The following is a 22,676-nucleotide window of genomic DNA, read 5'->3' as shown; positions in this document are numbered from 1 at the left end:
TCTATGCAGGATACCCAAAGGAACATTCATACAAAGTTTGGTTTCAACTGGTTCAATAGTATCAGAGGAGAAGATTTTTGAAAGAAATAACATTAAAAATAGCAAAAATCGTTGAAAAAGGGCAATAACTCCAACATGGCTTAACTGATTAAAACCAAAATTTGACAAGAAATAAATCTCATCATGCTAAACACTTTTACCTATGTCAGAATTTAGCTAAAACTTATGTTTTTGCAGATATATGCAAAAATCTGCTGTCTGACCCCTATGCTCTATTTTTAGTAACAGCAGCCATGTTTTTTGTCTAATCAAAAATCCCCACATCAGTTCTATGCAAGATATCCCAAGGAACATTCATACCAAGTTTGGTTTCAATTGGTCAAGTAGTGTCAGAGGAGAAGATTTTTTGAAAGAAATAACATTAAAAATAGCAAAAATCGTTGAAAAAGGGTAATAACTCCAACATGGCTTAACAGATTAAAACCAAAATTTAACCACAGATAGATCTCATCATGCTGAATACTTTCACTCTGTCAGAATTTAGCTAAACCTAACGGCTTTGGAGATATATGTGAAAAACTACTGTCTAACCCTATGTTCTATTCTTAAAAACAGCTGCCATGTTTTTCGATGAATCAAAAATCCCCACATCAGTTCTATGCAGGATACCCCAAGGAACATTTATACCAAGTTTGGTTTTAATCGGTCAAGAGGTTTCAGAGGAGAAGAGTTTTGTATAATTGTTAATGACGACGAATGACGCCAAGTGATGGCAATAGTTAACATGGCCTTTGGCCAGGTGAGCTAAAAATACAATCAAGTACAACTTAACAAACACCAAAGCATAGTAGTTGTCCCATGTCCATCAGCATACATATATCTATATATTCTATGCATCCATCTGGATTGGTTTAACCCTTTCCTTTAAAATGATGCCTCTTGACACCCCAATTTTTAAAACTTGGGGCTTGTAGAGGGCTTAAAACTTTGATTTCCCAGTACTTTTTGGCTAAATTGACTTAAAAGGCTTACAACCAAAAAATGCTCATTCCTTGGCATGGTCGGGACCAAAAAGAAATTTCGCAGGGGGTCCCAAAGGGAGGGATGTGACACCATCTGTTTGGGGATTCAAATTGGTCCCAAACCCACTTGCTGACAGAAAAATCTGGAGGCCATACAGCCAAATCAATCCAACAGTCCTACAGGCTAAATAAGCCAATTTAATCTGGAGGCCATACAGCCAAAACTATATAAGCATTACAAATGAAATAAAAAATTTCATCATAATGGAAAAATGGAAGAATAAAGAAAGCAGTTTCAAAAACTTACATCATTTTGCCCATGTTTTTAACAGAGAACTTTGTACCAACCTCCTAAACATACCGTGAAAGTACTGTTGTTCGTGGGTACCAATTTTCATGGTTTTTCGTGGGTAGGTCAAACCACGAAATTTGATTCCCTACAAATAGTAGATTCACATTGATGTGCATACTGAATACCTAAAAACCATGAATTCAAGAATCCACAAACTTTCCCCTGATCCACAATAATTGGTATCCATGAATTAAAGTACTTTCACAGTATAGTTTTTAAAATAAAGTTGTTATCCTATTTGACCTACATAACAGTCTCACATATTTATATTTGTCACACATATTTGTCTCATGTATTTCTGTTTGTCCTACATATTTGTCTCACCTATCTATATTTGACCTACATATTTCTCTCACCTATCTATATTTGACCTACATCTACCTATTTGTCTCACCTATCTACATTTGACCTAAATATTTGTCTCACCAATCTATATTTGGTCTACATATTTGTCTCATCTATCTATATTTGAACTAAATATTAGTCTCACCTATCTATATTTGGTCTACATATTTGCCTAACCTATCTATATTTGACCTTCATATTTGTCTCACCTATTTATTTTTGATCTACACATTTGTTTAACCTATCTATCTGACCTACATACTTGTCTCACCTATCTATATTTGGTCTGCATATTTGTTTCACTCATCATATGGACCTACATAATTATCTCAATGGTTGCATATTACCTACATATTTGTCTCACCTATTTACAGCAGCACCTGTACTCCCACTAAACACCCACACTTTCTGGTCCCCAGGGGGAAGTGAAGGAAGAGTAGCGGTTATTTTTGTATCAGTAAAAACAGCGACTACTTCTGTATCTCCAATTCTAAGAGTTCCTGATGTTCCAAATCCAGATCCAGTTATTGTAATGGTATCCCCTCCTACAAGAAAGATGTTCAAAAAATGAAACATCCTATAAACCATTTTGTATTTTTCTTTTTAAGATCTGTTGTATATAAATTTCTTGGAAAGTAAACATTGTGATTAAAAACCAGGAGGACAAATGTATCATAATTTCTATATACATTTACCCTCAAATCTCTGTTTATAGAGGATATAAAAGAAAGGAACTGGATTTAACTGAGTTGAAAGAGCCAAAAAATTTGAACCCTTTGGACCAAAATCTAGACCAATAAAAAAAAAATAGTACCAAATTAGAAATTTTAATACATGGACTGATTAAGCAAATTAAAGAATCTGAAAATTCAATTTCTTATGAAATCAATCAAATTTTATTTTTTTACTCTTATTTTCTCTCCAACTCAAAACCTGGCAAAAAATCTTGGATACAGATTTAGATTCAGCATATCATAATAAGTACAGCTCAGCCTTAGAACCAGGCAGAAGCTTATGATTAGTGATTCACACATATCTTTTGATTGAAAATCCTTCAGTAGGTCTCATAGTAACTGTATCTGACAATAAGAGCAATTAAGTTGGTTGATGTAATATTTACACTTAAAGCTTGGTTATGTGCCACCATAGTAAAGTACTGGAAAATTCCATCCCCTGCCCCAATTTTTACGCATAAACCAGTAAAAAATTAGTTCAAGATATATAGCATATCCAAGGAAATGAATGCAGAAAGAGATGTTTTTACAAAAGTGTTACAGTTTGAACAGTTTCATTGAATATCTTAAGATATGATGAAAGAGTAATCAAGGGAACCAAGGTTATAGCGGTAATCAAAAGAATGTAATCCAGGGACAAAGACCAGACATGGAAAACAGACATACACAACAAAAAAACATAAAGTAACTAAAATCATACATACAAAGTAACAAAAGCAAAGGAGCAACTCGGACACCACTAAAAGCGTCCTCTGCTTTTCTAGAAAACCCGCCGAGTTGCTCAACTCCAAGTCAACTCCAGGGTAGACAAACAAGGAAAGGAAAACTATAACCCGTTGAATAAATCAGTTTTCATGGTGCAGATGGATACACTATAACGATCCACGAGTTCACGATGACGACCATAAAACTTCTGTAGTGATGACTTCAATCTTGTAAGCAACATAACTCTTTTCCAGAAGCCTATTTGCCAGAGCCCTAGCTCTATACAAAAAGTCTGCGTAGTTTTGGAAAGCTCTGGCATTACGTATGAGTTGTGATATGAACACTCCATACAAAGGTGCTGAAGGGATGTTGCCACAGATGAAAGGAAAGTTGACAATTCTGAATGAAAAGTCATCACGTTTGTCGTAAAGTTTGTGGTCAATAGTTTTCCTTTATCACTGATTTCTATGTGTAGGTCAAGATATGAGGCTGACCTCACAGTGTCTGTAGTATCCTTTATCTCAAGTTCTTTGGGGTAGATGCGATGTATCAAACCCAGAAATTAGGATTGTTTAAAGATAATACGTCATCTATATAGCAGAAACTGAGATTAAAGGATCTAGCCAAACAATATTCTTTCTATCTGATCAGATCAGCTATAAAGTCAGCCTCATAAGAGTGAAGGAATAGGTCAGCAAGTAAAGGAGCACAATTTGTTCCCATTGGAATGCTGACCGTTTGTTGAAAAACACGTCCACCACACTGGACAAATATGTTGTTGATTAAAAATTCCAACGTTTTGTAAACATCTTCCTCTGTATATTTGGAAGATGATTTGGCTACCAAGAACTATATATTTGTATCTAGGTGTACCATCTTTTTTGGAAAAACAACAATGTATAATGTTTTTAAGTTGGGATTTTAACTGAGTATGGGGAATAGAAGTATACAGTGTTGAAAAATCATAGGTTTTAATGCCATTATATTCAGATAATAGTCTTGAACTGATTGTCTCCAAAAGATCTTTCGAATTTTTCAGGATCCACATTGAATTGATACCACTATGGGAGTAACAAGTGTTGTGGTAGGACTGCAGACCCTCTTTGACAGTTGTGAGTATAGAAGTTAAAAGTTTTGAAAGAGGTTTTGTGGTACATTTTGCAGATCCAACAATGAAACATTGTTTGTATGGACACTCCATACGCAGATGCTGAAGGGATGTTGCCACACCCTTCCTGATTTTTAGGCAGATCCAAGCTTAACAACTTAAAATTATTCCATGTCAATTAATCAATAGCAATAAACAATACAAACCAATTTATAGAAGTCATTTGTTTTTTTACCACATTTTGTACCTAATTCTTTTACAGTAAGGGCCATTACTACCAAAATAAATAACTTTTTTGTGTTAGAAAGCTTTAAAGAAAAATATCAAGAAGATTCATACACCACTGATAGGAAATTCCCATAATGACAGTACCTCTTTTACTTGTGGTAAAAAGCTTAAATTTTATAGATAAATTTGCTATTACATTTATTTTGATAACATACCTGCTACTCCAGTTACTGTAGGTGTAACACTGGATATACTTGGTGAGATGGAAGCATCATATGTAATAGGTGTTGTGTCAATTGATGTCAAATCTATTTTTACATATATACGGTAGCTACCAGGAGCCTACAAATGTACACTACCATATAGTGGATAATTTTTGCATAGTTTAGCAGTTTGTCTTAATATTGTATGCCGAAATAAATTCCGCAAAATATTTACCTTGTTCTAAGTACTTAGCAGACCATTATAAAGCATCTACCAAAATAAGAAGAGTCAAAATACTTTGTATACCTTTAATATTCAAAATCGTCAAATTTTACACCAGCCAAATGTTTTTAAGTGTTGAAATCTGTAAGAATCATAAAAAAAATGAAAAATAATGAATCATGCTCATAAAAAATACTTGAATTTGATTATGTGGGCATATAGTTCAGGGTCTATTGAAAATGAATTGACAGTTCATCTCTTGTAGGAGTGTCAGAGGATGCAGTAAAACAAGTTCAAAATTACTGTAGAAAGATAGGGGAAAGTGAATTTATATACATATATTATCTAAAATCATACATACAAAGTAACAAAAGCAAATGAGTAACACAGACTCCAATAAAAATTGGAGCATGGACCAAGTACACTGGTAAGGTAAGCATCCTCTGCTTTTCTACACGGGAGACATGGTTTTAAGTCACAATGCAAATCTATATATATAATATGATAATAGGATAATTAATTGAAAAGAGTGAATCCAAAATATTATCAAGAGTTCAATCTTCATGCGTTCATGGCACAAGTGATCCTATTTTGATCATTTAAATGATAACCTTTTATCTGATTTATTATATAGATTTTCTTCAAGATTTTTCGATATTTTCAACATGAATTTTAAATTCAGTGATTGGGGCACTGATATACAAGTTGTGACATCTTGGTGTGAAAAAGTCAGAGAGTGAAATCAACCAATTTATTTCAAAGTGTGAATTATCGAAACATACAAATATATTACTCTGGGAAGATTCGATAAAACATTGCCATCTATATAATGAAATTTTATAAAGTTTGCATATATCTTACCTCAAGGGATAATTTTAGTCTAAGATTGATTGAATGACAATCACTTGATGAACTTAATAAGGTAGCTATGTTTTACTTCTTTCCAGCATTTTTTAATAGCTCTTATATTATCATCAAAGGTCAGCACAAAAATTTAATCTAAAACACATTATTTTTAGCATGATTTTGGTCAGCTGAGAAAAAAGCTGAAAAAAAATTTGGAAAAGAGCTGAAACAGGGGAGTTAGTCTTGCAGAAACATCACTTTTAAACAGCTCATACAAAATACAGCACATTTTGATTCTATATTTCTGTTACAAAAAGCTGAAATCAGCTTTCCAGCTGAGGAAAATCATACCTGAATTTTTTGCATTATGGAACATGTACGGGTGTGACCCATGATACTTACCATTGCAAAAAGAATATGAAGAGGTGTGACCCATGTTACGTACTGTTGCAGAAAGAACATGTAAAGGTGTGACCCATGTTACTTACTATTGCAGAAAGACCATGTAGAGACGTGACCCATGTTACTTACTATTGCAGAAAGAACATGTAGAGATGTGAACCGTGTTACTACTGCAGAAAAAACATGTAGAGGTGTGACTTATGTTACTTACCATTGCAGGAAGAATACAGGTAATGTGTGAAGGTATTACATGAGTCACCTCACATGGTACATCGTCATTTATAAAGACTTTAGTGTTATCTGCAAAACCTTCTCCTAAGATTTCAACCGGTATTCCACCTGATAACGAAAAGAGAATCTAAAGGTTGGTTTTCTCAATTTTACCAGTATATACATGTAAAAAGTAATGTATTCATCATGTCTACTTGTTGGAGTAGACAAAAATAGGGCATTAATTGAACATTGATTGAGATCCCTCCATGTAATGGACAAAAAAGGGAGATGGCTCAACTACATTTTGGATTTGGCTGAAAATTGAACTTAACATTTATTAAACAACTGTGCAAAGTTAAAAAAAAATCATTGATCTATTTCCAAGTTAACACCTGGAAATTGGGGATACTACTTTGAAGCATGAAATTGACATTAAAAAATGTGAATCAAGTCTTCCTAAGAAACTTTTTGTGTCTGGGAGATGCAAATGATGCCCCCACACCTACATGTACCGGTAAAATACAATGTCTTTAATAAACAAGACATGGTTCCTAATGGGACTAAGGTAAAAAATAATATGTCTGATTCCTGCTACCCTACCTACCCCAGTTTTTTTGTTTTTTTTTTGTGGATACCCAAAATATTTTATGGTTATTTTGGCTCAAGCATCATCAAAGTCTAGATTGTTTCCCAATTAACTTAAAATAACAGCAAAGTAATTTCCCTGCCTACCTACCCTATTTTCAAGAGACAAGACTATTTTTTTTTTGTCTACTACCCCCTGCAGCCTGTTGAACCCTGTATATTTGGAGACCAATGTGGACACATGATTCATTCTGGACACAATTTTTATTGTGGATTAACTAAGCACTGCTGACACATATGTTTGCTGCCATTTATAAAACATTCAACTCCAAACCATTACTATCAGTACTGTTTTTTCTTGTTGACAACATAAGGGCAGAATATGACTGTAAATTTACTTTAAACATAAATTCCTGATAATATGCACATCCCATTTAGTTTCATAATAAAACTGCAAGTCGTTGCGGAGAAGTTGCAGACAACACATCAGGCCAAGTTTTGCTGAAAAAGTTCAACCCAGCAAAGATGCAAAAGTAAGGGGACATTTTTCGTCCAAACATTAATACCTGATAGAATGAACATCTCCATATGGTTATATTACATCCAACAAAGTTTCATAACAATGCTGAGAGCTGCTAAGAAAATAGTTCTGATAGACAGAAAGATGGACAAATGGACAGAATTAGAGACAGGGTGAAACCTATATACCGCAATTAAGCTTTGTTTACACGGGGCATAAAATAAGACATATATGATATTTAGAGAAGTGATTATCCCAAAAAAATGCCATGTTATTTTGTGTAATATTGAAAGTCATAAGTCCTTTGGAAAAAAAAATTATAAACAAAAAAAAAACTTTTTGGTCCTGCCCATCCCCATCACCATTTTGAGTACTGGTAAACACTTCAAAGCAGTAGCTCAAAAACCAAAAAAGATAAAAACCAGACATATCATGTAACCCTATAACCTCTAAAGCATATTAATATTTCAAAGTTTAACTATCTAATTTTGTAAATATTTTACTAAAAATCAAACTCCTTTGGTCATGCACATCCCCATTATGTGTAAAAACATCCTACAAAATTTCAAATTTGTGGGATATAAAAACCAGTAGTACATATACTATACCTCCAAGGCTGACTGTTGTTGGCGAAAAACTGTTAACTGCATGCTTGAAGATAAAGGGTTTTGATCCTGAAGCAAGTCCTTTCCCTACTACTCTCACTGTTACCATGGTAATTCCCTTTGGTCCCTCTCCTGTTGTGCATGTAATGGTTGTCTCTGTAGCAGTTACAACAGTACAGGGAAGGGTACCAGTTAAAACAATATTATTTTCAGGAGTGGTTCCATCAAATCCTGTTCCCTGTAATGTGAGGGTTACTCCTGGAGATCCTATTAAAAATTAAAAAGTGAATGCAAATTTTTTTCTTCAAATTTTGAATAAAATGCGTAGGCTGTTGATGCTGTTCATGTTAAGTGTTCTTATGTTCAAGAAAATATTTAAGTTAGTTTTGTGTAAATTTGAGTAGAAGACCCTAATTCACTGTGAAGTCATATTCTGGAGTAAAACCATGCCTGCTTTTGGTTCATATTCCCTAACAGCAATAAAAACATTAAGGTCATTTTATGGAAAAAAATTGTTTTCGAAAATTAATTTCATAAAAACATAAAACAAAGTGAAGTTTCAATGTACACATATAAATAACAGGAGATCTTTCAAAATACAACACTAAGTCTAAATGCCTCCTATAACAAGTCATAAGGGTAAAGACACATATTTTTTAGGCAAGGCAAAGTGTTCCTTTAAGACTTGCAATTCACTTAAGGGGAATACACATGCAAAATAATCATTTGATTACATGAAAAAGTTCTACAATTCATATCAACCACTGACTGATTCCAAATTTAACAGAAACTAGAAAAACTGAGAGTAATGCTCAAACTAAACTGATACCCCCCCCCATTTGATAACATGCACCATTTGACTTCAAAATAGATTTAAATCAAAATCTAAAATAGGAGAAGCACAAAGGGAACATGAAATGTAGACAGTAAAACATTCAGTGGTGTAGACTGAGTATAACAGGAAAGAGATGTGGCCCAACCTGTCCCCATGTTAATAAACAATAAAGTCCATGTTTGGCTTGATGAAACCCAAAAATTGATCAAAATCTAAAATACGAGGTGCCCATTGGAAACATGCAATAAAGTTTCTTTAAAGAATTCATTAAATTCCACTCAGCAGTGTAGGAAGAGTAATGGATAAGAAATGGTTAACCCTCTGCATAAACGAAGGACAGAATCCCTATCACTATATTCCCCCAAGCAAAGAGAGGGATCCAAAAAAAAAAGAGATAGTTCATAGTTTAAAAGCGGGAATCAGGAAGCAAGAATATCAATAATAATTTGGAGTGGCCTTATAATTCAAGTCTGCACAATTCTTTGCAGAATTCAGTCTACATCTGATATACAAGGAGAAGAATATAAATATAATTACCTGAAAGAAACTACCATAAATTAGTTTTATCATCTAAACTATAGTAATATAGATATTTTGGCATGTTGGATCCAGGCATTTCCTATTTCATTATATCAGGTATTTTTAAGAAAATAGCATTTTTGGTGAAATCTCTGAAAGTTTTTCAATGACTTTTTTAATAGCTTGTATATCTACTAAAAACTTCGAAGTTCATATTTCCTTTGAAATAACCTCCTCCATAGCGAAAATAACCCAATGTACATTACTAAGCAGAGAGACATTTTTCAACCACTTTCCAAGCAAAGGAAACAGACTTAATATCATGCAATACTGAGAGCATATGATTCAAGCATATTTTGTTATTTTTGATATTATAAGTTATCTCCCTTAAGATAATAAAACATTTTTAAATTTTCAAATATACACATACATTCAAATGCAAATGTGGAAACCGTTTATGTACTTTATCTGATAGTAAAGTTTCTTGACAAGCAAGAAACTATTCTTGTTTTCACAATGAAAAAAAATAAGTTGGTTAACAAAAGAAAAGAGGAGGTAACTCCTAGATTTGAGGACTGGTAAATCCTAGATTCTTAAGTACTTGTACTATGTTACACTAAACATTAAATATTAATAGATCATTAACTAGGTTAAAATCTTTAAGGCCAGTAAGGGAACCAATAAATAGTACCCTATCATGACTTAATCGAATTTTGTGCAGCCTGTTTTCTTTCAATATTTTTCTAATGGTAAAAAACTATTATTTCAATACTAAATATGGATTGACATTTTAACAAGAATTTAATTCTGCTACATGTCACATCTTTTCTGTTCTATTATATTGAATCATGCAGATTGTCCAAGTAATATAAACCTGTCTAAACCAACCCTGTATAATCTGAAAACCTGTGGAAACTGGTCCATGTAACATTTATTTAAATGTATTTTGAAATTTGGAGAAGACAACACCTGTCAGAAGCAAACCAATTCTAAGTCCAAATGGAGATCAGTTTAGATAGGTTTCACTATTTTATATCCTTCACAAGTTAGAAGTTATAACAATGTATAACACGAGGTCTCATGTTTCTTTTTAAAACATTCACTCTCAATTTTGCTCTTACAAATCTTACAGTTGCATATAATTTTCATTAGATTTTACAAATGTTAAGTTTTTTCTTTATTGTATAATTGTTAAATTGAAAAACCAAAATGACAATATCACCAAAAAGACAATTTTTACATAAGAATGCATTGCATGAATTTCACAGGTTGCAAATTTACTGGAAGTTTGATGTTACATATAATTAAAGTTTGTTTTTACCAATTAAAAACATGTTTCCCCCATTCCAAACTTCAAAGGGGTATAACTCTTACAAATTTCAGTGGATCATTAATAACTGGTAATATGCACAACTACACACATAAGAATTTTGGTGTAGTAGTTTGATAGGAGTTGCACTAACTAACAAAAATGTGACAGACATGAGGAAAGGACAGAAACAATATGTCCCCCTACTTTGTATAATATACAACTGATTTAAAGCATACAATTACTTCATCCATTGTTTTGTAGTGTAAACAATACAAAGACTTTGAAACATGTAACTGGAAAACAATTAAAATCATAAGGAAGCTCCCTTAAAAGAAAACAAACAGTTCACTAAAAAGTTATTAAAATGGCTCAAAGCATTTTTGAGTTCTTGCACGACTTATCTTGATGGACAAATGGACAGCTGTATACCATAATAGGTCTATCAAAATTAGATATTAGATATACACGTGTAATTAAATTCACAACCTTTGTAAAATTCCACTACAAAGTTATGAAACATTCTAACTTGTGGTCATACCAATTCACACATATTATCAAACATGCAAATACATGTACCTGTACACAATGCACCTATAATTGTAAAAATAAAACAGATACAATAATAATATAAACATATAACCAATGGAGATACATTCCATTTAGAGGGGCAATGCAATAATACTGTGAAAGTGTCATTGGTTCAGGGGCAAAGGGGAGTAACTCCAACAAAAGTTGATACAATCATATCTTATTTCCAGGTATAGTTCCCAATTCATTGGTTTGGCAAACAAAATCTAGTTCCAAACAAAAAGAAATTTTCCATTCATTTGTATGATGAAGGCCAATCTACAAATTCAAGACTATTCAAACTGAAATTTCTTCCCTAGCCCAAAAAAGTAATGGTGTCCACAAACAAAAGCACCTTTTTACAGTAAGTATGAACGCCAAACATATTCAACATATATATAGCTAGAAGAAATGTGTTTATAAAACACAGATGTTCCCTGTCAACCTAAATATACTGAAAATGTCAGAACATGTAATAGGAAGTAGATATCCAATAAGACACAAGTCTCACTAATGGTTACAACTTATCATAATGATGCTGCAAACGTAATTTGAAATCATATCCAGGAATAGTGTCCAAGTTGATAAAAAATAAATTACAAGTAAGTTTTGTATTTCAAGATTTTTTATTATAAATATTAACTAAGCATAATTGTTTAAATACACAATAAATAATGCTTCCACTCCTTTAATTTATAGGCAATAAATCTAGATAAGAACGGAAGAAAAAGCCACTAACCATATGTAACAGGCATAGCAAATTGAAAGGTTTACTAAGTACATAAATTTGACCTGGACAAAGAACATACACCTATAAAAGCCTTAAGGTCAAAGGTAAAAGATAGAGCCTGGACAAATTAAAATGTACCTATAATAACCAAGAGGTCAAATGTAAAAGATAGAGCCCGGACAAATTAAATGTACCAATAATAACCTTGAGGTCAAAGGTAAAAGTTAGAGCCTGGGCAAATTAGATATACCTATATTAACTTTGGTCACATCAATAAAATCCTTAACTGCAAAAAGAAAAGTTGTAATAAAATGACAGGAAGAATCAATCTATCAATATAAGTGTTGCTACTTACCCAGGATAGGGCTGCAACTTGTTAGTGTAGGTGTTTGGGCTGCAGACCAATCGTACATACAGTTACCTGAACACAATGATGGGATATCATTGACAACTACTGTGACCTAGTAAAGAAAACACCATTAAAATACAAAAAAAATAAAACTTTTAGAAGATATTTTGTTTTATGTTTTTTTTTCAGATTAATTAGACAATTCCTCACAAACTGAACCCTCCCACATTAGGGGGATAATCTCCCACTTGAACTGATCCAAAATTAACAGGTACTCATTATGAGCTGACAAATTTTCACAAAGCCATGAAATTTAATATCTAAATAAAAGTCAGTCCATCTCAATAGATATATAATATATATATTTTTATGATGAGTTATTTTTTAAACAAGAGTAATTGAGGGCTAAACTGAATAAAGAATACTATCACAGACAGACAGACAGACAGACAGGCAGACACTTAGATTACTATCTACCTCTCATTCTAAAATCTGCAACTTAATGCAGAATGACCATAAATGCATTGTACCTGTGGTTCTGTATGGAACGTTCGTAACATATCGCCTGGCAATGGGTCATATAACAGCCCTCCATCTTGTAAGGTTGTTCCTGTAACAATCACACCAACACCATCTATATTACTGCCATCAATCTGTAAAACATAGTATTGAAATCAGCTGTTGTCACAGATATACTGTACATAGTCAAATAGTGTGATGCATTTATACTCATGCTGATATACACTGAAACCATTAATCTAGCTTGAGTAGTTCATGTTAAACTGACCCAATCAGAAAACTTAAAACAAATTTTAATAGTCAATAGACCGTGATTGCAGGTGAATATTCATGAATTGGATATGGAAGTGTGATGTAGTGGTGCTAATGCAATTGCATATCAAATATTGACCTATCACAAGTGGTTCATATAAAACTTATGTAATCAGAAAACTTAAAACATTAAAATTAAATGTCAACCCCAATGGCTGACACTAAAAAAGCAATAACTTAGTCTTGTTATTCATAACTTTCTATCCAGGCAAGATAAAAATGCAATAAAACTTAACTGTTAAAGTGATTAAGGTTACCACTAAGCCTCTTAAGGAGGTAGACCTAAGGTAAGGGACATAACTCTTGACATTATTGATCTGTTTGTATCATATTAATTTCACCAAAGCTTATCAAGCTTTCATTTGAAACAGAATGGAATCAGTCCAAGTTACCTTGATGAGATTGATGTAAAAAGCTGAATACAAACATTCAAATGATTTGTAAGAGTTGTGTCTCTTACCCTTGGACTACCTCCTTAAGTTTCCCAATGAAAAAGAATGCCATTAATGTATTTCATCAAAAGTTTTATTCTCAAGAAAGTACGGTATTTCAGTTAAGTGGATTTTTTTCCTTCTAAAGAAAGTTGTTTTTTTTAATGTTTGTGTTTTTTTTTTTCAGTCACTAGCATTCAATTGTCCTCTCCTATGATTCATAGACCTAGCCATATCTCCAAATGCTGTTTAAATTAGACTCATAAATAGTAATGCCATAAGTCTCGTAAATCTTGAAAATAGAATTTAAAAAATAGCTCAGGATATTATATATTCAAGCAATAGTCCTTTTTCATATTCCCGAATTTAACCTCGTTTTTTTAAGATTTAAAGCAAACAGGAGTAACTTTCTACAAATTTATCATCCAACAGACTGGTTTACTGTCAAACTAGAGCAATTGGCAGCAGTAAACTTCAAATTCAAATATTCAATTATTAGAGCTGCAGTAAGTACTTAGATACTTTTATATAATTTATTTCAAACCATTCAGGTACTTACCAAAAGGAAAATAGTTTATGTTTCCAAGAAAAATGTTTACAGTTTTTCTCTTTCACCAATGAGACTGTCAACCTGGTTGTTTGGTGTTGGTTGGTAATGTCCATTTAAAAAACTTGCTAAAATGGCTTGCATTTGGTAAATATGAAAAATAACTATAGCCCTACGTTATGAACTTGTAAGACAATACAAACCAAAATTTGTTGAACATCACCAGGTCTTGATAAAAATGTGATGATAAAATAAAAGTTGGCACAATCACCATATCTTTTAATATAGAGACTACCAATCCCAGGTATAGTTTCCACTTCTTCAGCTAAAGCATCTCCCTCTATAGTATGTGGTAATCCTGCAATAGAAATTACCTTGATACACTGTTAACAGCAATTTTGTACAGTGTACATATTTTCAAAAGTAGCAATCCATACAAAATTCAGCCACTGCTAAAGGTGATCCAAGTACAGAAAAACATACAAAACGGTGCCTTTTGATCTACATAAACCATATTTAAACCTATAATTACAAGGTTTTCAGCATACAGATCTGTATTCTGGAGAAAACCATACAATCATCTCATTCCTAAACCAACTAAATCAAGATCCGTAACTCTTGATTTATACTTATTCAATCTGTTTATTTTTTCATCTCAAGCATGCAACAATAGGGTCTGAAAGTCTCGTTCTAGTTTCATTTTCCATACCAGAATTTCTGATGAAGAATGTATTGAAATCCAAAGACTGGTCTGCATTTTATTGTTTACTTCCGGGATATGGAAACACTTTATTACAATGTAAAATCTTCCATTTTACACCTTTTTTTTCACACTTTCTCATGTGGAAATAGATATTTGTCATTTTTATTGGCATTTTAACATGAAAATATGCTTTGCTTTAACATACTGAACCCAACCCTCTAAAAATGACAATACACACAGCGAGTTAGAGAAAGTCTCACAAATCTCTGTGTATTTGAATGGTAGATTGTCATATGACAAGACTTACATATCCTATAGAATGAAAAACTAAAACTTGTTATGTGGTCTGTAAATGTTCCTGGATAAGAAATATAAGTGAATTTAGTGGATTTTGGACATTAAAGAATCACCCCCTCTTTTTTTTATAATGATTTGCTACTAAATTATTTTCTGATTCAACCGAAGAATCATTTAAAAGCAATTAAAAATTAATATATACATATCTCTGTACAAATAATATTTTGACTGCAACCTCTTAAGAAAGAATAAAAGACAAAATATTGAGCACTGCAAGTACCATTGAAAGTGTGGATTTTCATGTATATAGAGCATAATTTAGTACAATTTCATAAAGTTCCCATCACCATTTGAGACAAGCCCTAGGTCCAAAAAAAAAAGAACCAATATGGTTAAACACAACTAATGAACCAGTCTATAACCCAAATACAAGACAGTTAACACTTTTAATAAGTGTAAATACACCTTTCAGTAAGCAATGAATGGCCCCCACAACAAAAGTAATAAAATCCACAGTAACAGAACAATGACACTTTTTCATTATCAAACTTAAAAGTACTATAACAAAACAAGGACACATTACTGACCAACATCTCCTGATTGTGGACAGGCTTGTGAAATCTAGTTCTACAAGACCTTAACCATACCCCTTTAATGAAAGGCCAAAAATAAAACAAAGCAACAATCAAACACATCATAAAATTCATTCAATAATACATCCAATTCTCTCCATGGGATACTTCAACATACAACATATAGACAAAATGAGGTATTCACTTAAAGAAAACTTACTGAAAGCTAGCTCAGGCTCCAGTGCCACAAAATTTGATAAATTACTTAAATCTGAGAAAGATTTTTACTGTTTGTGATGTCATCTATTTCAAAAGGAAGTTAAGTATATTCTTAGAGTTAGGAAATTTTTTTTTTTGTGCTGCTGGGGCCAGAACATAATAAAAGAATGACAATACCCTCAAAACTATCCACATACTTATATCACAAACAAGATTAAACATGGGGACATATCTTTTTTAAAAAAATGTTTGCCACAAAGCTTTTTAGTCTTGTCATAAAGATATACTACATATACTTTACCACTTATTTTATGGCCATCAAAAGAAACATCAAAGGTTCCAGTTAGTGGGCGTGATGCTCGATTTATTTCATTAACTAACACCTGTCCACCAGAAACAAGGGGAGCAACTGCTGTAAGAGGAGTGAAATTGTAGCCACATTTATGAGGAATGAGTTTAACAGTGTAGACATTGGTCTGAGTTGATTCCACGATTACTTCTTGGATCAGAGCATCATTTGGTTTCACTGGTGTCAATCTGTAATCATTGATTCCTAAAAAAACAGACACTGTAATTTGGTGAAAAGTTCTGAAAAATGCATAAAGATTCATTGATTGGTATCATGAAAATTTAAATATGTGATTTTTAGCAATTCTTATTTTAGACCTATAATGGATGTCTGTTTATGCAATATGTTAAAATCCAGCATTCTTTACAATATTGAAAGTTAATAATGCAATGTTTAATTTATAAAATATTTAACTTATTGTATTCAGTTTAAAAATAAATTTTGTTTTTAATTCTGATTTCTCAGTATTTAATTATATCAACATCATCCTCTAAAGTTTCTGAATTGAATAAAAATGGATAACAAAAAACATTGAAAATTTCAACATAACTTGTAGCTATAGAAAATGGTTCAGCACTTTCAAAAAAGCCTTAAGCAACATTTTAAAACTTGAAATACTGTGAGCAATCTCACAAGGACAAAACCCTTACTTCAAATGTTAAAGTTAAATTGTCAACCCTTAATTTTAATTATCTCCCTTTGAAGGCATTAGACAATAGACACATCTACATATGCATATTATATGTGACTTTCCAATTAAGTTTCATCAAAATCCATTGAGTAGTTAAAGAGTTACATTGACAACATTTTAACATGTAAAACCCTTAAGTTGGATTATCTTCCTTCAGGCCATAATAGTATTCCTAAGTCTTGCACATCAACATTTCCTAATTTTCTTCAAAATCTCTGGAGTGGTTTTAGATATATTCTTCTAACCAGTTTAGCTTATTTTATCCAGGTGACATACAATATTCTGACCCTGCGAAATATTGACCCCAGGGTTAAGGTATCATATGATATTTTAACCCTGGGGTCAATATTTTGGGGGTCAAAATATCATATGACAACGGTGAAAAAGTAAGATAATTTTATTAAGTACCAGCAGTAAACTGCTGTCATCATAGTGTGACCCTAATATACTGATACCAATTACAATTTTAGTAAAGCCAATTGTTGCTCACAAAACATACCCTCAATATTATCCACAGGCTCCTCTCTACCAATAAGAACATTATCAATGTAGAAGGCTGCTGCTTCCCCTAACTTGAACACACGAATATATTTTACATAGAACTGTGTTGCTGTGGGACGAATGTCTCTCAGGGTGGTCATCATGTCAAGACAGAAATAATGCCATCTAAAACAAGGGAATTTAAAGTTTTGAATACAAAAACCATGTCTCAACCCATTTTCTGATGTCTAACAAATTTGTGACGCTTATGTTATCTTCCCTGTATCAATTTGATCCAATAGAACAGTGTAGCAAATAGAGTCTTCACATTGAGCGATTTAGGAGAAATAGTTCTAACAAGGTTTAAACATATTTTATTTATATACAATGTGTTCTTACAGGTTTTTACTTTCACTTTGAATATTATTGAAACAAACACAATACTGATATGGGAACTCACATGTTTTCATCAGAAAATGATACAGGTACGTAGACTGCGGAATAAATATATTTATCATCTCTTGAATAATAATATACTATATAGATTCTATTCTGAAGTTCTCCTCCACGATAGGCAAAACAAAGCTGTAATGAGAAATTAGGTACAATATAAATATCACTCTGAAGTTCTCCTTCACTATAGGTGAAAAAAAAATGAAACAAGATTAGGTATTGTACAGGAGGCAAGGGTTATAGGGATGGAGCATCAGCAATGTCCTACTGCAGTATATGTGTAGTACTACGAAACATGAATGGCTTAAAATCATTCCTTTGGATGCGACATATTTCAGAAATGACAATTATGGAGTTGATTGTTATGAAGTGATTGTTTGCACTTTAATGCAGATACACAGTGAGTTAGAGAAAGTCTCACATATGTCTGTTGGTCAAGACATCAGCAATATACTCAGTGAGTTAGAGAAAGTCTGACATATGTCTGTTCGGAGTTAGAGAGTCTCAGATATGTCCGTTGGGAGTTAGAGAAAGTCTCACATTTGTCTGTTGGGAGTTAGAGAAAGTCTCACATATGTCAGTTGGTCATGACATCAGCATTATAAATGTACACATTGAGTTAGAGAAAGTCTCACATATGTCTGTTGGTCAAGACATCAGCAATATACTCAGTGAGTTAGAGAAAGTTTCACATATGTCTGTTGGAAGTTAGAGAAAGTCTCACATATGTCTGTTGGTCATGACATCAGCATTATACATGTACACAGTGAGTAAGAGGAAGTCTCACATATGTCTGTTGGTCAAGACATCAGCAATATACTCAGTGAGTTAGAGAAAGTCTCACATATGTCTGTTCGGAGTTAGAGAGTCTCACATATGTCTGTTGGGAGTTAGAGAAAGTCTCACATTTGTCTGTTGGGAGTTGGAGAAAGTCTCATGTATGTCTGTTGGTCAAGACATCAGCAATATAACAAAATAGCAGTGCATTAAAATATAAACAAAAATGTTATTTGAGTACAGAAAAAAATTCAATGATGCCAAACTGTCACCTGGGTCTAAAAATCACATTACTTCATAGCCTCAGAATATCAAAAGATGATAATAAGTGTTGACAGTTGAAGAGAAAAGTGTAACAAAACAATAAGGTAATAATGCTACGACATCGATATTCCATACATTTCAGGTCCAAAATAATTTATCAATCAAACAGATCATGATTTATACCAGTACTAGGCCCACACACTGAGCAATGTACCAGTACTAGGCCCACACACTGAGCAATGTACCAGTACTAGTCCCACACACTGAGTAATGTACATATTCTTGTCCCACACACTGAGCAGGATTTTGCATAAGCTAGCTCATAGAAGTTAAAGAGAATCCAGGTGTCACCTCCTCAGACTCATTTTTTATGTCCAAATAAACCAGTTCTTACTTTATTTCTTTCGAAAAATTAGAAAAAAAACAACAGATTTTGAAGGATTGAAAAAACCCAGTTAAATTAATTTACTACCAACATTTTTCCAAAACATTATAACAGGTAACATATACTTTAAAATGGTATTGAATTCACAGAAAAAATATGATTCTATCTAACTCTTACCATGTAAACACTAGTTGACAGAAGTATTCCTTTGCCGTCAGTAACATCTCTAAAGAGAAAATTTGGGTTCTTGGCAACTTTTAAACCACAAAATGGCTCTATCTCATTGGTCAAAATACCATATACAGAAGGAGGCATAGAAGTTTCATAATTGTAAAATTTGAATTTTCCAGCAGGTTTTTCTAATGATTTCAAACATCTAGCACTATACATGGTACTTAGAGCATCTTGTACCTGAAATTCAGAAAATATAAAAATAGAAAAAAAAACAGTACACAAACATGCCTAAAAAATAAGATAGGAATATGGCTCTTGCAAAAATGGGAGAAATCTAAGGATTTCCTTCGACAGAAGTTGAGAAACTTATTGCATAAAAGTGTAACATACAGACAGACAGACCAACGAAGTTATCCTTACAAACTCCCTTCAGTTGGGGAATAACAGCAGTCATTGGGGAATATCAATTAAGTACTCTACAGATTAAAATAAAGAGCTGTGCCATTACACCTATCAGAAGAGCATGAAAATGGAAAAAACCATCTCCCTTTTTCATGAAACAGTGCCAAGAATTGAATGGTAATGTAAAATCAAAATTCATAGAAAATGAAAGGGAGCCTATGGCAAAAGATACAAACAATATCTCATAATTTAGTGGCATTTGCTGAATGCACGAAAACAGGAAACCATCCTTTTTTAAATGCAAAACATCCTATAACACATAAGCTAAATGTTTGAAATTAATGTAAATTAATGGAAGCTTTCTACCATCAATATGAACAACTGACCAAAGTTTTATTTGAATGGCTTAAAGTATTTTGGAGTTATTTGATGGATGGATGAAAAGCGGTATACTATATGTCCCATCAAAATGGATGGACGTATAAAAATCAGGACGTAAGCATGACGGTGGAAAGAGAGATGGAATGAACATCCATTAGACCAGCTCTTCCAATCAGAGTTAACTTACTTGTTTAGCTGTTGCATTTATTTTAATTAAACCGGATGGAATGGTAATGCCAGTATGACTAAGAGCAAAATACTGCCCACTAGGTACACCAGCTGTTGTCCTGGAAACAGTCACTGTCAACATTTCACCACTACTTCCTGGGATACGTTTGGATTCAAAAGAAGGGAACTCTCCTATAAGAGGAATGAAAAGTAGAAAAATTCAATTTTTCTTTTAAATTGTAGATAATTTCCTAAATTGCTAATACATTACATATTTGCACAATATTCTTTTATCAGCAACTTTATCATTTTTCCATTGTTGTTACTGCTTAATATTTTTTTTCTCGGGTTACTGTTTTTTGTCAAAAATATTGTCAATTTCCAATGACAACTTTACATCAAATCAACTGTGATATAGCTGATTAACAGAAAAATCCCATTTTTAAGTAGTAGTCCTTGTAATAATCATGCAAAATCTGTAAAATGTGATACACCCTAAAAAAGGCTACATATTTTTATTTTTGTAATTAAATTGTTTCATGGGTCTATATTATGAAATGTGTAATTATCCATTCCAATCTGCCTGCTCTTAGATGATAATCAACATTGAAAATCCAATAGATTCTATTGTATTTGAGTGTTATTTACTGAGTTATCTCCCTCAATTTTGAAATCTACAGTGCATTCTATATAATTTTGATCTCTTAACAACACAGGTAATATGGAACACCCAATGTTAATCTCTGTGTTCCAACAATTCCAACAAAATATCAAAAATAAAAATATGTAAGCTTTTCACCCATGAATCACATTTTGGATGATTCCTAGTTGGAGTGCTATTTAACATCTCAACAGAACATCAGACATCTTGTCCTTTCAGGCTCACTGTAATATTCTCTACCCCAACTTCAAAACTGCCATTATTCAGTATGTTTATAGCATCAATTACTGTAAAGTATATATTTTTGCAGCGTCTTATTTTCAGGGATTCTGTCAAGTGAATTACTCACAGGTATCAACTTTCACAGTTTCGAAAAATGTTTATCGTTATATATTGTTGAAAAATCCATTTCATGTGTACTATTTTTTGTGGTTTTCTGTCCACTAAGAAAATAGCAAAAATCAGTACACTGCTAAAATAAATAGATTACAGTATTAGCAAACAATAAAAGTTAAATTAATTACTAGGATTCTGTGGTAATTAATTTTGACATTTGATGCATGAGCATTTTATATGTTAATCTAGCGGTCATTACTGAAGTACCAGTTCAGTGGGGAGGTTTAAATCTTCTTTCAAGAGTGAAAGGTCCAAAAGAAGAAAGTAAAAAGGCATCAGTATATGTAAAATAGGGTAGGCCCAACACCTAGTTAAATGGAACTGAAGGACCCAGGCCTCGGACCAGTGCTTATTTGAAACCCTGCTGTTGAATCCCTAAAAATGTTCCCACATTATCTAATTCAAGTATGTATTTTGAGAGAAAACTTTCATGAACAATAGTGTAGCATGTTTTTAATTGAGTTACCTACCTTTTTTCTAAGTTCATCCTACCTCTTTCTGAATTAAATGTAATTGTTATTCTCAATCCTTTGGTTGGTGTATTAATTTCTTCTCGAACTATTGTGAACATCTCATGGCTATCCAGGAATGACAAGTCATTTAACTTCTTGGTAATTTCTGTAGCACTCTCTTGAGTGGTCATTTGTTCTAAAAATATACAAACACATATCTTCAACCCTTCCACTTATAAAGCCACTATCTTTCATTAACTAACCAACAATCATGGAAAACTTGTTAGTATTGTGATAATCATAAACATGTAAATCAATGAAGGGTAAATACAAAATTGCCAAAACTGATAAAATATAGGCAGAATTCAAAACAAATAGTCAAAGGGATGGTCTGTAAAAAATTGGTAATATCAGGGTAAAAAACAGAAAGTTATAAACCACCGCTATTGTCCTGATTTGGAATGAAAGGTTGGTTAAACCAGGTTTTATAGCCCACTCAACCCCATCTCAATATTGCGGCTATATTTCAATACAAAAAGGCAGAATAAAATTGCCATCATCCATAATCAGAAAAATCAGTATTAAAAAAAAGTACGGAAGATATGAACAATACATTAGTAAAAACATAAAAAACTTAATA

The 22,676-nt window shown here is 32.6% G+C and overlaps 1 protein-coding gene across 4 annotated transcripts in view; it reads right to left on the bottom strand.

The window, feature by feature from the left end:
- LOC148617487 (fibrocystin-L-like) overlaps positions 1 to 22,676 on the bottom strand; it is a 95,702-nt gene that overhangs the window by 46,081 nt on the left and 26,945 nt on the right. For 2 of the 4 annotated variants that reach the window (XM_088585204.1, XM_088585205.1), the window contains exons 14-27: positions 22,077 to 22,232; positions 20,547 to 20,719; positions 19,580 to 19,813; positions 17,984 to 18,108; positions 17,543 to 17,709; positions 16,305 to 16,556; positions 14,416 to 14,570; positions 12,934 to 13,056; positions 12,410 to 12,515; positions 11,334 to 11,348; positions 8,095 to 8,358; positions 6,380 to 6,507; positions 4,710 to 4,836; positions 2,084 to 2,264 (exon numbers count right to left, since the gene is read on the bottom strand). In XM_088585204.1, the coding sequence (XP_088441330.1) occupies positions 2,084 to 2,264; positions 4,710 to 4,836; positions 6,380 to 6,507; positions 8,095 to 8,358; positions 11,334 to 11,348; positions 12,410 to 12,515; positions 12,934 to 13,056; positions 14,416 to 14,570; positions 16,305 to 16,556; positions 17,543 to 17,709; positions 17,984 to 18,108; positions 19,580 to 19,813; positions 20,547 to 20,719; positions 22,077 to 22,232 (2,206 nt within the window). The remainder of the gene's footprint in view (positions 1 to 2,083; positions 2,265 to 4,709; positions 4,837 to 6,379; positions 6,508 to 8,094; positions 8,359 to 11,333; positions 11,349 to 12,409; positions 12,516 to 12,933; positions 13,057 to 14,415; positions 14,571 to 16,304; positions 16,557 to 17,542; positions 17,710 to 17,983; positions 18,109 to 19,579; positions 19,814 to 20,546; positions 20,720 to 22,076; positions 22,233 to 22,676) is intronic. The other 2 variants (XM_088585206.1, XM_088585207.1) reach the window with 1 other exon arrangement.

Source organism: Perna viridis, chromosome 5 (genome assembly GCF_037379345.1).
Source record: "Perna viridis isolate PV_CMFRI_1.1 ecotype Kerala chromosome 5, ASM3737934v1, whole genome shotgun sequence".
In the NCBI taxonomy this organism is placed as follows: domain Eukaryota; kingdom Metazoa; phylum Mollusca; class Bivalvia; order Mytilida; family Mytilidae; genus Perna; species Perna viridis.
Note: the sequence above shows the minus strand (reverse complement) of the source record. Positions and strands in the feature narration are given on the sequence as shown.